Here is a 15,682-nt window from a genome sequence, read left to right as displayed (position 1 = left end):
AGTTATCATATTTATTTATATTATATTATTATTGTTATTTTAATAATAAGGAAAGGAGTTACAACTCCCTTTCCCATTTTTTCTCTCCACCCACATGAGTGGGCGATGGTTAATTTTGGGCAAGTAGAAAAAGAAAAATGTTTTCTTCTTCTAGTTGCTAATGTTGTTGGACGATTGAGGTTTACAGAAGAGTTCTGTATCTTTGAGTTGTTTGTGAAAAAAATTCTCAATCTTCTTTCTCCTCCAAATTAATATTCCCTTTTAAACCAAAAGAGTCAGAGCCCACCACTCTTGGGTTCTCACCCTGAGAATACTAAGGTTTCACTCTTGTAGTGTCTGGGTTTTGGTTTGAGTTTTTTTTTTTTTTTTTTTTTTTTTTTTTTTTTTTTTTGTCTTCAAAAGGTTCATGATTCCATTCGAGGGAGGATCGTGAAGAAAAGGTTCTATAAAGGTGATATTTTTTGAAACCTTTTCTAGTCAAACATATTGTAATTTAATTTTAAATGCATATTTATTTGTATGTTTACTGTAAACTTTGTATTCAATAATTAGTGAAATTTGATCGATTCGCTTCTGCTTAAGGTTCTCCTCATACAAGTTCCTTCAGTATAAGGACAGGAGACTCTGATTTGAATGCCCAGATGTTTACAGCTATAAGCAACAATCTTGAATTCACCCCCGCCATCCATTTGAATTGATTTGATTACTTTACCAAATTGAGTATGCATAAGAGATTGCAAGTCTTTGAAAGCAGAAGCAGTGTCACTTTTTTATTTTAGAGAGTATAATCAGGTGAACCTACTGAAGTCATCAATAAATAAAATATAATATCTGAACACATTAGCAGACAACACCAGAGTCGGTCCCCATAGGTCAATATGAATTAGGTCGAAGGGGTACTGCGCGTGAAAGGAGGAAAGGGGAAAGGGTAGGCTATGCATTTTTCCGAATTGACAAGCTTTGTAGAATTTATTTTTCGCATTAATAGATATTTTGAGGTTACATCCTCTAATCAGTTTGTCCAAAATTTTAGGGGATGTATGTCCAAGACATTTGTGTAATCAGGTTGTGGACATTGATACATTAGTATGTAAAATATGCAAAGAAGGAAAACTGTGATCAACCGAGCTAAACTTCCATCAAACTGAGTTCTAGACATGATATTTATCAACAGGTTGGTGCATTCCATCCGGTAGAGACCATCCTTAAGTGTGCCTCTCAGTAGCTCCTCCCCCGAATCCTTATCCTTGACCACACAAAAATTAGCATGAAACTCAACGAAAATATTATTATCTTTAGCCAACTTTGATATACTGATTAAATTCTTAGCTATATCAGGAATATATAGAATATTTTGTAAAGAGAGAACCTGATTTAGAACGAATAACAGAGGTACCCAACTAAGAGATTTTCAAGGGAGTACCATCCCCAATAATCACCTTTTCCATACTTGTGTAATCAGTAGCGGATGTTAGAAATTTGCGGTTGCTGGTAACGTGGCTGGTGGCCCTACCATCGGCATACCAGTTTGGGTCAGCCACTGTTTCAAGGGAGGAAATGTTGGAATTGGCAACCATTGGTGATGGATTTTGATCCTGAGTTCGGTTGGTAGGCAGTTGGGTGGATTCAGCCCGATTGTGAGTTTGTCTGGGGTTGTTGAACTCTTTGTTATAGCGAAAGAAACAGATGTCGGTCGTGTGTCCCAATTTTCCACAAGTTTGATATGTTGGCCGATTTGTCGAAGCATTGTCCTAGTGACCTTTTCCTCTATTTCGACCTCTACCCCCCACCCCCCAGAATTCAAGAATTGGGTGGCACCTTGTGGATTTTGATACTGATTTTGATTGGTCTGAGTGCTACCTTGCACCACATTCACAGAAAAAGGGTTAGAAGATAGAGATAAGCCAGACATTCCGAACACACTTGATTTGACTGCAAGCTGATATTCAAGGCATTTTTCGTGAGAAAGAAAGTCCGACTGCATATCTGACCAGCGTACTGCACCTTTGCCTTGAATGACTACTATTACGAGATTGTATTCCTCATCCAACCCTGATAGCACCTGAGAAACAAGATCAATAGCAAACACGGGGCTCCTAGCAAGGGCAAGCCTATCAAAATATTTTTTCATTAAGGCCAAGTACTCACCCATTTTTAAAGCTCCCTTGCATGTTTGTTGGAACAATCGCTTGAGATAATTAGTTTCTGCCATGGATTGGATGCCTACCAGTTCCTGAACGGCTTCCCACAGATCCTTGGAAATTTGAAACCCCATCATTTGGGTTGCGACATCTTGAGACATCAAGTTGTAGAGCCAGCCCAAGAGAAGCTTGTCCATTGCTATTCAACTGGATTTGGTTGGTGCTCTTTCTCAATTGATGCACCTGGTTCAGCACTTGAGCTCTCGCTGGAGCTTTCACTAGCATTTACATTTTCTATGATAAAACAACTGGGGCATGGAGTTTCCCCTGTTGGATAGCCTTCTAGCTTGTAGCTCCTGAGAATGGGCCAGACGAGGTTTTGCCAAAGAAGAAAATTCGACCTGTCCATTTTAATGGACGTCACTTGATTTAAGAGCTGATTTAGAGGAGGTTCTATCGTATTTTCGGTGTTGGTAATGACGTGACGCAGAACTGAGAATAAGGAGAAGGGTTCAGTATTCACCATTGCTGGCTCTGATACCAGAATAGGAAATAGGAAGATAAGGGATTGAGAGATAGAGACAGAGAAAGGAAATAAGAGAATTCCTCTTCTTGTATATATTAATTTGTATTTTCCTCTTACAATGAGAGTGATGAGAAAGAATGATTAATACACAATTAAAGGTGAATAAAGACAAAGTGAGAAGAATAAATTTCTAGGGCTACGTGTAGCAAGGGAGAGAAATCGGTTGTAACAGAAAAGATCCTCTAGAGGAAATCCAGAGTGACAGAGGGGGAATCCACCTCAGCTATGTCGGGCGCCTCGTCAGCATTTGACCAGTCATGTTGCTGACCGGACTCGTTCTCAATAAGGAGGACATGTTTATGAGGGAAAGAATTTGATAAATGTTTTGTTAGTAATTTAAGGTCGTTACAGACTTGAACCAGAGTAAAGACTCTAGTGGAAACTTGAATAGAATCTGGATCACCACATGGAAGATAACCATTACAGAGGAGTTTATGATCGATACAAAAGATTAAACTTGGGATTTAAAATTTTGTAAAATGATCTCTTCGTTGTTAAATGAAGAGAGGAAAAGTATTGGTTGTGGCCGAGAATAGCATAAAGTTTACTATTGTTGGATTTAACGCACCAATTGTGGATTTGGCATTCTAATTGTGGCCAAGAATAGCGTAAAGTTTGCCAAGAATAGATTTAACATTCAACTTTTGGAGCAACCAAAAATGGTTGCAAACAAGTTGGGCTAATGGTGCTGCCGATCGGCTGCGTGAAGTTGAAGATTGAAGGTGCTGTACTTTAAATGTCCATTTAAGTTGACAATTTTTTAGTATATGGTATTTACATTTGCATGACTTGATGATTGTGTGATTTAAATTATTTTTAGAATAATACGTGTGTTAAAATATGCCGAATATCCTAGCTATTTTAGGGTATTTGCATGACTGTATCTAAATTTTTGGGTTGGATCAAAACACTAATTAGTAACCTCTTCCAATACTTCTTGTTTCGGTAGTTACGAGACTCTACTAAATAACTAGAACCCCAATACAAAGCAACCCAATCAACAAGGTTGGTTCCTAGTTCTCACTCTTCACGGCTAGATCCATGGAAACATGGCATGATGGGTCAAAAAAAAAAAAAGAAAAAAATATGTTAAATCATTAAGAATGATTCATAAAATAGACAATACAACAAAAAGAAGCATCCAACTTGCATCTCCTCAGCCTTCGGCACCTGATAGAGCTCAAAAAATGCAGGAGACAGGACAGGAGTATAAATATTCTATTATTTCCTCCCATTCAAGAACTTCTATAAACAATTGTCTTACAGCCATGAGAAATAGTAAAAAGTTCTATATTTTTGGATGAAGGTAAGTAGAAACCAAGAATAGTAGTGGGTTGTGTATCACAAGCAAGTAAATTGTAGGATTGGATCGAAAATATTACACTACCAAGGGGAATAGAAGCAGTGGTTAAGTATCACCTAGGAAGCATTTGAGTCAGACTGTTTGAGCTATTAAATTGGGGTGAAGAAGTACAAGACTTTATAGCTCTTTTACCTCTGTCTCCATGGGAGAATGACGTTCCCTCAGAACTAGTACCAGCACCATTTAACTTCCTACTTTTGTGTCCTTTGTACACTCCTGGCTCTGTCAATAGTTTTTCGTTAAGGTGTACCTCTCTTGAAAGCATTTCCACAACCTGCTTCATGGTTGGCCTTTGATTTGCAGATGCTTGGGTACAGAAAAGTGCAACTGTGATGAAACGCATCACCTCAGCCTTCGGATAATTGATCAGTTCCGGATCTATAAGTTCTACCAGCCGTCCTTCTTGTTTTAATTTCCAAGTCTACAAGTGGCACGAATCAAATTTACCCAATTGAAGTATACTGTATGGAAAATGATTATACATGCAATGAAGTTTGACTGAGGATGCCAAAAAAAAGAGTTCTAACAAGTTTTTAAAAGTGAACTTCATTTAACTTGCCCATGACTTCTATCCACCAGCTTAAGATCACATACCCTTTTTATATTATTGTATCTAAACCTATATCTAATGATTACATGCATTGGTCCCTATTTAATAGTAGTACTCGTGAAAGCAAAGTAACATTCAACTCCATAAATGAATGAGCAATAAGTTCTAGTTAAAAAATTTTGGAAATGTACCCATTCCACAAGAATCGACAACTCTTCTCCAAATGCTGTTTTACTGCTGCTACTTCCACTAACTATTTCCAGCATGAGTACACCAAAACTGTATACATCTGCCTTCTTTGTCAACTGTCCTAAAAGTGCATACTCGGGGGCCAAATATCCACTGTAGGCACACAAAATGGTCGGAAAATAATTAAAGAGGAACAGAATATCAAGCAAAAAAGATCAAGAAATTAGTGTTGTGGCTCATCTTGAAGGTGTCTGGACGACTGAAGAAGCAAAACCAATGACAGCAAACTAAGATGGGATTGGCAACTAGATCCTATGAATGCAATGCATGTACCACCCAACATCAACCAGTACACAACTTCTAAACCTCTCTTTATTGGACTTTTTCACAACAGCCAATTCATTTCTACTTCACATTTGAGCTCTGTTGATTTAGTAATCGGCCATCATACAAACTACTTGCTGTGTGACTATTTAACCTGGCTAAACTCATTAGTCCAATGAAGATATTATTATTCTTGATGATTGAATAGGCTGCATAAGCCACAAAGATAATGGTGATCAACTGTTAAAATTTCCCTTTTTAGTTTTACCTGTTTATGGTAGCAGATTACTACAAATACGACACAGCAGTTCAAATAGTAAACAAGATAAATTTTGTTGCTCTGCCTACAATAATGATAGACAACGGAAAAGAGTCGTCCTCAACATACTTTTGAAGTAAAGTTCACAAATATCAAGATAATGAAATACAGTCTTACACAGTTCCGGCCACTCGAGTGCTCACATGAGTAACATTGTCTGGGAAAAGTTTAGCCAACCCGAAGTCTCCTATTTTAGGATCAAAGTTTCTGTCAAGAAGTATATTGCTAGCCTTGATATCTCTATGAACAACAGATGGTTCGGCTTCCTCATGTAGGAAGGCAAGACCCAAAGCTGTACCAACACAAATTTTAGCTCTCTTTGGCCAATCCAGAACGACATCCTTACTCATTGTACCTGAAATGATAGTTATAACTCAAACTCTGAAAGTGCATTCAAGGAAGGGCACGAAGGGAAATGTGTCAAAGCTGACAGATGAAAATATCGATATGATATCGATATCAGTAACTCAAATTTAAGGATATAGCCACGGATATTCAGGAAAAATTACAAACATCATGGAATTGGAAGTTATAACTAACGTTCTTTGGCTGTGTTCGGTCTTTCATATATGTCGTCAAAGTCTAGTTTTTCTTGTTTAGAAACTTGGTTGAAGTTGTCTGATGCAGAGAGATCAATGACCCTCTCGAAGTAGTCATTAGTTGATAGATTATAATTCCTACTAGTGAATAAATGATACCTATCATAATCTTATACTGATGATAATTTCATAAACTAACTGCAAGTATTTTGTTTACAAGCCAAATTAAGGAAGGAACATGTCAGAGATTATACTGAAAACCAGAAACACATGTTAAGTTGTTAACCAAACTGGAATTTAAGATTTGAAACAAAATATCTAACTAGCGTAAGACTTCCGGAGATATAACATAATACAAATTTATACTGACCTGGAACATATATATATATATATATATATATATATATATATAAAATATCAACTTGAATGCTGTGGAAACTTACCAAGCAAAGTACTTGCAAGGCTGTTGTTTTCCAGGTATTCATACACCAAAATTCGATGTGTGCCTTCAACGCAACAACCGATCAGTTCAACAAGATTTTGATGTCTTATATTTGATATCATATTTATCTCGGTTAAGAATTCACGAGATCCCTGGGCTGATTCTGCAGACAGTGATTTGATTGCAACATTGGTGCCATCCCTTAAAACTCCCTGTCGTCGCAAATCAATGACAGATTCAAAATGCATCAGAATTAATATGGGAAATGTATCTAAACTAACCTAACCTAACCTAACCTACCTTCAGGAAAGAAATTACAGGAGAGAATCATAAAAATAAGATTGTCCATTGGTCTCACTTTGTAGACAACTCCATAACCTCCGGCACCTATTCTGCTTGATGGATGAAAATTCCTAGTTGCTGACCTCAGGGAATTATAAGAAAAGACGCGTACATTGTTGGTAACACCAATCCCTAAACCAAGTGCAAGGGAAGAAAATCATTTAAAAGAGTATATACTAATTACTTATTTAAAGACAAACCTAAAATTATCAGAATTTTGTTAGAAACCCATTCGAAAAGATCTATAGAATATATAAAATTAAACCTAGAATCTACTAAAGAAAAACAGAGTTACCTGATTCTCACCTTCTGCCGCTTCCTCGGTGCTGCTATTTCCTTTACAGCAACTCAGGATTGCAAAGCAACAAGAAGCCATTGCAATATACACACATCAACCACTTTTTTTACATCCCTTCCTTCAACCCTTATCGGCCCCTGAAACACCGAAGAGCTCCTTAACGACAACTGACACGCACGGCCAAAATATGCTACAAAGATAATTGTCCAAGCAAGCAAGGATGAGCTAATACGAGGCGGGTGGCGTGATTTCAACAGGAACTGGAATTGCTCAAATTTAGAAGAGATTGAGATGAAGGGAATGACTAAATTATAAAAAATGTTGAATCATTTTACACTAAAGACCCAATTGTCTCTTAGTGACCAAACTTTTTTCTTCTCTAGAAGGAAAACATGATCGTTTCAAATTTCAATTTTCGTGGGTGGGTTAGTCCAAGGATTCGAGAAAAAGTTGTTCAAGGAACAGGTGACCAAACAGTTGAAGTTTTAAAGAGTGTCGTTGGGTTGGTTAATATATCACGATAAACTAAAATCGGAAGCAGGCTGGCCATAGAATCCGTCTTGTCGTCTACACATCTCTCAGTTTACTTTATTATTATTATTATTTTAAATACAATTTTCAGTCTACTTTTCTCTGGTCAGACTTCAGAGCAAGAAGTTCATATTGTAATTTGACATCATTTTTAACTTCCATTTGGAGCTTACTTTTTCTTTGGTCAGAGAGCAAAAGATTCAGACAGTAAATTCTAAGTTCTAACGTCGACTGTACTTCTAGGTGGTGGTGGTGGTGGTGGTGCCGCCTCATGAGAAAGGTCATTTGTGCCCTCAGCCGCTTCAGTATGGCGTAATTCAATATTCTCCCGTGACGTCAAAATTCAAATCACAAAAGAGCTTTTCCTGGGTATAAAAAGGTTTGGAAATAATATATTCTTACAAAATTACTTTTTATTACTTTTAAATTTAAAATCTGTTGAACTCGGAAATAATTTTTTAAAAAATCCCATATTAAAGGATGTCATTGTTGCAGCGTTTTCGTTTGGATATTTGTAATACATAGAACAATAAAAAAAAAAAATATAAAAATATATTACAACTTTAAAATATTTATAATTATGAATGAGTTGACTACTCAATCTTTTTAATTTTATTTAATTTCCAATTTTGTCCTTTCTAGTGTTATCTTGTTGTACACCTTCTTTTTTTTAATCTTTTTATTTTTTTTATTTCTTCGATTTTTGCCTCTTCCCTCACTTTTGTCATTTTTTTCATTTTCTTTTCTTTTCTTTCTCAGATTTTGTTTCTTTCTTTTTTTTTTTTTTATTTTTATTTTCTTCTTTCCTTTATCTAATCTTTATTTCTTTCCTTTATTCTTCAATTTTTGCTTATTCTCTTTCTCTTATTTTTTAAATTTTTCTTTCCTTTATTTGAATTTTTTCTTCTTTCTCTTTTTTTCACAAGAATTATGAGGTTGAGTTTCGTACTCAAAACTTGAAAGTACTCAATACATAAGTGACTTAATACCAATAAGTCAATCATCAAGTTTGATTATTATAAAAAATAATAAATATAAATAGTAAATGAAAGTCTATCAGTGATAGCTACTAATATTTTTAATCATTGATAGCTTAATCTTTGATTATATTTTCATAGTTAATAGCCACTTATAGAAATCTATCATTGATAGCCAACTTAGTGAATTTAATTAATAAAGTTGAATCTCGAGCTAAAATATAAGTGGAATGCCTAGAAGTTATTACTAATAGCATGTTTATCAGTGATAGAAGCTACCATCGAAAAGAAAAAAGACTTATAAATGTTTGGGAAGGACAAGAAAGGGGCAAAAAGGTGTTCAATGGCTATGATTGATAAAAGTTACTACTGATAGCATGTTACCAGTGATAGAAACTAATACTAGTAGCATGTTATCGATGATAGAAGCTACCCGATAGCACGTTATCGGTAATAGAACCTACCCGATAGCACGTTATCGGTGATAGAACCTACCATTAATAGCACGTTACCGGTGATAGATAACTATCACTGATAGCATGATATCAGTGAGATCATTGATAGCATCTTATTAGTAATGTTATCAGTGAAAGAAGCTATCACTGATAACCACAATATGAGTGATGTTAATGATATCGGTGATAGAACTTAGGTGATATCTATATATCGAGTTTCTTTCAAAGGTGATAACCAGTTATAGAAGTTTATCATTGATAGCCTTAAATATTAATATTTCAAGGTTGATTCTAATTGATGAAAGTCTATCAGTGATAGCGACTGATAGTTGCTATTAGTGATAGTTACTGTGGTAATCAAAGTTGTTGGTCTTCTTTCAAAGTTGATAACTATTTATAAATCTATCATTGATAGCTATTGATATCCTTAAGTATTAATATTTCAAGGTTAATTCCAATTGATGAAAGTGAATCAATGATAGTTACTGATAATTGATAGCAAATTAAAAGCTAATATTTCAAGATTGTACTAATTTTTCTCAAATTGAAAGCTATCGCAGATAGCAACTATCATCGATAGTAATTGATAGAAGCTATTAGCGATAGCAGCTAGCAGTGGTAACCACTGCTGGCTACTATCAGTGATAGCTTTTAATTTGAGAAAATTGGAAAGAAACGGGCAAAATGGTGGCTAGGCATGAGTTTTTTAGTCTTTTACCATTTTTTTTTATCTATATATGCAATTATTTTTATCATTGTACTACATATTCTATTATTTTGGACTTGAATTATATTTATGCAACTATCCCTTTTCATTTATCTATTTTGCACATTAATTCTAAAATGTACATATTTCAATCTAAGTTAGAAAAAAAAAAAGTTAAATACACAAAATACTATTATATTTTAGAGTAGGTTTCAATTATACTTCTTGTAGAAAAAACTACCTCCAGTGGACAGAAAACAATTGCTATTGAATAGTGTCTGACATTGGAAAATAACCTACAAAATAAAAATTGGTTACAAGCTGAGCTGTGGAGCTCGCTCTCTTTAAGACATTTTGCGACTCGGCTCCTTGTGCAGGCAGTTCAACTATGGCTATGTCGTTCCCAAGATAAAACAACCCAGGAAAAAAAATATATCTTGATCGAAGCTGCACTAGTAATAAACGGAAAACTCACACCCTTCACGAAACAGAAATTGCTCGAAAAACGTAAAATCAAAGGAAAGAGTATAAGGAAATCTTTCGTCTGTAAACAAAGAAGAGGGGAGAAGATTGTTGTATATAGAATGAATTAATTCAACTAAATTTATAGGCCTTGAAGGCCAATGGTTGCGCAAAACTAACCGGGAGAAGAATGCGCACACTCAATGAACATGCATAAGGGAGAAGCACGTGGGAAAACTGAGGACCAAATAAATTTTCTTCATTTTAAAATAATAGTTAAAAAAAATAAAGAAATAAAAAAGGTTTATTATTATTTTTAATAAAAAAATAATTTCATACACATGCCGCATCTCAACAGATGGCGATGGCACATGCGGGATATCCATCAAATCCATTTTTGTCTATCTCCTCTCTCCTCTAAAACATAGGTATCTTTTGGAACACAAATCCATAACTAAAGCTGGGGGTTTACAAAGGACACTCCAAATTACAAATTTAGCAATGTGGGATTTCTCAAAAACTTACTGTTCTTTTATTTAAGTTGTTCGTCAACGCTTAGTTAAATACTTTATTTTTATCTTGAGAATTTACAGAAAATAGCCAAATTATAAATCTCATCTTGAAAAAAACCCAAGAGAAAAAACTTTTGAAAAATAGCTACACACGTGTCAATTTATTCCATCGTCTTTCAATTTTTCCCCTACATATTGATTCACATGTCACACGCGGTCTGAGTTTGTTCAAAATTTTCATCTATTATATAGATTTGAATTGTTGTCCTTTCAATTTTTTTTTTATCATTTAGTTTTATTTTTTAAACAATATTTAATTTTATTAACCATTTATCTAATATCTTTTAAATCGTAATTATCTGTAATTTCTTTTAAGAAAAAAGAACTTCTAGATTTTCTTCTGTTAAAAACGTAGGACCCTCAGAACGACGAACAGTAAATCGTCAAGGCACGGTGGTCAAGCGAAGGGCAAAACCTGCAAAACAAAACTCGTTATAGGTTGAGTCGCGGAGCTCGCTCAAGACGTTTCGGGGCTCTACCCAAGTGTGCAAGCATGTCTGAAAAGTACCACGTCGTCCCAAGATAAAACAGCCAAATGAAACCTGATCAAAAATGCGCCGTTACCGACCGGAACATACACCCTTTCTAAACTCACTGCTTGGAACGCTGAGATTGAGAAGGAGAGGAAAAATGAAGTGGGAAATGAAGAAATGAATTTTGTATTACGAACTGTTGAAGGCTGTAACGCATATTTTTAGTATGGTGCAAGTCCATGCCTTAAACTTGATGACATAGATTTCATGCAATGATATGTGATACTACTTCTAGATATGCGTTATTAACAAATGTTCTTGTAGTATGTTGTGCATTGTCATAAGTTTTCTTGCGTTGAAACCAAATATAATTTCACCGCAAGTATCTCAGTGTGATCCGAGGTCGAACACAGAGATTGTTTGAGGTTATGTTTGTGATATATGCGACCAGGGGTTTTTCAAATTAATAGAGATTTTGTATACAAGTAATTAAACATGCGATAAAGTAAAGTAAAACGGTAACAATGCGATAATAACAATAATTGCATGAAAGTAAATTGCGATAAAGTAAATCTAAGCTAAGATGATACAAGATATAGGTTTCATGATACAAGATACTGAGGTCAAGGCTGGCTGTGAAGATTATGCAAAGATCATGTAATGCGGTGACAAGATTTATGTGTGAAGTAGAAACAGAGAAGATAATCAATACAAACATTGCAAGTTCCTTGATTGTGTTAAAGGTATAAGTACGGTTCCGCTTTTCCCTTGGCGTACACCTCTCGTGATCGACCGCGTTCTCACATCTCTGTGGTGAAACATGGATGAACGTAATGAATGCAAGGTTGCTTCCATCTCTGGAAGTACTACTCGCTTTAGTTAACGCATTCTTCTAACCTTCTCTTGACAGATCAGAATGACATCTTCACTTCTGCTCTCACAGGTGAAGATGTCGTCTAGCATGTCTGAGTTAAACGCATTTATCTCTTTGGCACAAACTAAGTTACTCATTTAATCCATATTAATTATCAAGGTATTAAGAGAACTTCATGGAGAAAATGATTAATGGATGAACAAAAATAGACAGAAAAGTGAAAGTGAAAGTGATCGAGACATTTAATAAAACTATTTAGCGTCTGATACATGATTTGAATGAAGAGATTGAGAAGATGAAATACACTTGATGCAATAGAGTTAGAAACAAATACAAATAAGCGCCAACGTCTTAGTGCCGATCTGGATGGAGATTGCTTGTCGACGTGGATGGATCGTGCAGAAGGATGAGTTTCCCTCTCAGGCTTGCTCAACCGATAGCAGGGATTTAAACACAGAGCTTCACGGTGGGGATCTGGCAGAATCACACTGAGACTCACCTCTCGGCCTTGTCTCTTTTCTTCCCGAACTTCTTCCGATCAATACTCAGCTCAGCCTTTCTCTCAATAATCTAGCCTTAATTAGCCCTCGTATCAATTATCCCCGAATCAAGTATATCTTCTCTGAATTCTATCGGGTATTTATAGCTGAAAAGCTTTGACTCTTGGCTTGTGGATCCCACTTCTTGTTATGGAAATTCCGAAGATGGAGGAACAAATATTCCTTCTGTTATGCAATCAGACCGTCAAATCTGCACAACGGTTAGTTGTACACGTGTCACAATCCTCCGCGTTTTCGTTACTCAGCTGCATCTTTCGATCAGTTGCTCGTATGTGGTGTTGTTATTATTACCGCATGCGGTTGAAATTCAGCTTGGGATCGACTATCACATTGCGCCATCATTGCGTTAATCGTCTCTTCATTGTTGATTGATGGACATAATGTGACAGAGATGCGTTGTTCAGTTTCTCGTTGCGCCTTGATCGCAAGCGATGACTTGGTTTCCTGCAAAACAGAGTAAAAATGTCCTCTTCTACCATCTTGACGATGTTAATGGGTGTAATTGCGATAATTTATAATTATTGTATTTCTGAGCTAATTTTCATACAATCGATGCATATTCCTTCACTTTTGACCGCAATATCTGAATAAGGCAGCATAAATAACTTGTATTTCTACAAGTTATCAAAGGCCTCGCCTTTTATAGGCCTTTAGCGTTGAACTGTAGGGAGCGAGAAGGGCACTCCGCCACAGAACGTGTGCAGACGGAACGGGATGGGCGGATGAAACATGGACGAATCGGGCAGACGAACGGACCATTTCCTCCTTTTTTTCGGTTAAAAAATAAAAAAAATAATAGTAAAAAATAAAATATTTTTTTATTAAAAATAATCATAACACACACACGTGTGTCTCGCCTTGCCCAACCGGACGGCGGCGGCAGTGTGCGTGTGGAACGTCCACCGAACCCACATTGGTCTATCTCCTCACTTCCTCCAAAACATGGGTACGAAAGTCCGTGCTTTTAAGGCCTAGCACGTGAATCTCGGTTTAGTGAATTCTCTAGAGAGTTTGCCTAAAAACTCCATAGGAAGCGGCCCTCACTTCCATATTCACACAGGTGAGTCTATCAAGGGTACTTCTGTAGCTAAGTACCCCACTTGTCATCAAGTATAGATCTCATTAAGAACTGAGTTCAACTTTTCTTACGATTCAGGATATCATGCTCAAACTTTAATCCATAGGAATGGAACTCTGTATTTGGTTTAGCATGATTCACTATATATCACTCATGATCAATTATTACCCGTTGAACTTGTTTCTTGAGATCTTCAATCTACAGGTTGGGTTTTCCTCACTATGATTCATCTTTTGATAGGCATGAGTCCCATCCTTTTTTAGGTTCTGAAAACCTTTTCTCTGGCTAGTCCTTTCGTCAAAAGATCTGCCAAATTTTCATCAGTTCGTATGTGATCCACTCCAACTGCACCAGTAGTGAGAAACTCTCTAATAGTACTATGCTTATGACGTATTTGACGTCTCTTTCTGTTGTAGTAACGGTTATGAACTTTTGCGATTGTTGCAATACTATCGCAATGGATCAATACATTTCTCATAAGGGAATATCTGATAGCACACTTCTAAGCCAGTCTGCTTCTTCACTAGCTGTCACTAGTGCTATCATTTCTGACTCCATCGTAGATTGGGCTAAAATAGTCTGTTTCTTGGACTTCCAAGATACAGCTCTGTCAGCTATATTAAAGATATAACCAGTTGTAGCCTTTGAATCATCTGAAAGAGAGTTCCAATCAGTATTGTTGAACCCTTCCAGAACAGCGGGAAACTTTTGATAATGTAATCCTAGGTTTTGGGTTTTCTTTAAGTATCTCATGACCCTTTCTATAGCATTCCAATGCTCTTTACTAGGTTTGCTTGTAAACCTGCAAAGTAATCCTACAGCATAAGTTATGTCAGGCCTAGTGCAGTCGGCAACGTACCTAAGACTGCCTATGATGCTCGCATACTCAGATTGATTAACACTGTTACCAGTGTTCTTGAACAACTTAACACTAAGGTCATAAGAAGTGTTGGCTTTTTGGCCCTTAATCTCAAATTAATTAATTTTAATTAATTAATTAATCAATATTTTGATGATAAAAAACTCAATTTTTAATTACTGAAAATCTTAGTTTTTTAATATGTCCATAACGTAGAGCTCGGAACAACGATTCCAACACCTCTTGAATCACTCAAATCGGAGCTAAAACGAAGATGATATGACCGAAACAAGTCTATAGAGAAAATACCACGGTGGATGACGTGGCATAACCAGACCATTTGCATGTAGACATGTGGCAGCATATTGGTTGAATGGTGGATCATCAAGAGATTAATATATGATAGATTTTTTATTTTTGAATTGATTTAAAATAAAAAAAATAAAAAAGAAAATAAATTAATATTATTTTATGTTTGTATCTAACGACTAGTTTTTTTACACATGGTATGTTTTTTATTTTTGGATTGACTTTAAAAAGAATGAATTTAAAAAGAAAATGAATTAAAAGGAAAATGAATGAAAAGGAAAGAGTTAGAGAAGAAGACACCTAATTTTTATATGGTTCGGTCAAACTCGACCTACTCCACTCCCCAAGCGCCTCTTAGGAATTTGAATAAAATTTTCCGACTCTTTCCACGGATTAGAGCCCAACCGTTACACCACCAGCTCCTTTTACGGGTTCAAGAGCAAACCGATTCTTTCTATGGTTTAGGATCAAATCGTTACAAATGTTGGAATTTTTGAAGAATACAATACAACTCTCACTAGAGTGGATTTACAAGTTTAAGCACTCAACAAGTTTATCCTCACAATACAATAACCCTCTCTCAGAATAAGATGAAAAGAAAAAAATTGGGAACTTAGAGAGAGCAAAATGGACTTTTGAGTTTTAGAGGATTATGAAATGTAAAATTTGTTGGTTTAAAATTTAGAGAGGAAGATGGTTTATATAGAGATGGAAAAAATTTTAGAAACCAAAA

General features: G+C 35.8%; 2 protein-coding genes across 3 annotated transcripts; both read right to left on the bottom strand.

Moving 5' to 3' along the window:
• Positions 1–940: 940 nt before the first annotated feature.
• LOC120091100 lies at positions 941–2,797 on the bottom strand. 2 transcript variants are annotated; one of them, XR_005485656.1, is made up of 2 exons: positions 1,370–2,797; positions 941–1,246 (listed from the first exon to the last, which is right to left on the bottom strand). XR_005485656.1 is itself a non-coding variant. In XM_039048941.1 (2 exons), the coding sequence occupies exon 1, from the start codon at positions 2,336–2,338 to the stop codon at positions 1,472–1,474; it is 867 nt and encodes a 288-aa protein (XP_038904869.1). In that variant the 5' UTR covers positions 2,339–2,797; the 3' UTR covers positions 941–1,246; positions 1,440–1,471. The 2 variants fall into 2 exon arrangements, 1 of the variants encoding a protein (XP_038904869.1); XM_039048941.1 differs by having other exon boundaries at positions 1,440–2,797.
• A 1,134-nt stretch (positions 2,798–3,931) lies between these two features.
• Positions 3,932–7,645, bottom strand: LOC120091099 (putative serine/threonine-protein kinase). The gene is made up of 6 exons (XM_039048940.1): positions 7,102–7,645; positions 6,812–6,927; positions 6,455–6,665; positions 5,590–5,827; positions 4,832–4,982; positions 3,932–4,511 (listed from the first exon to the last, which is right to left on the bottom strand). The coding sequence occupies exons 1-6, from the start codon at positions 7,169–7,171 to the stop codon at positions 4,143–4,145; spliced, it is 1,155 nt and encodes a 384-aa protein (XP_038904868.1). The 5' UTR covers positions 7,172–7,645; the 3' UTR covers positions 3,932–4,142.
• Positions 7,646–15,682: the final 8,037 nt, after the last annotated feature.

This window comes from Benincasa hispida, chromosome 11 (genome assembly GCF_009727055.1).
Source record: "Benincasa hispida cultivar B227 chromosome 11, ASM972705v1, whole genome shotgun sequence".
Lineage (NCBI taxonomy): Eukaryota > Viridiplantae > Streptophyta > Magnoliopsida > Cucurbitales > Cucurbitaceae > Benincasa > Benincasa hispida.
This window is presented reverse-complemented; position numbering and strand designations above follow the sequence as displayed.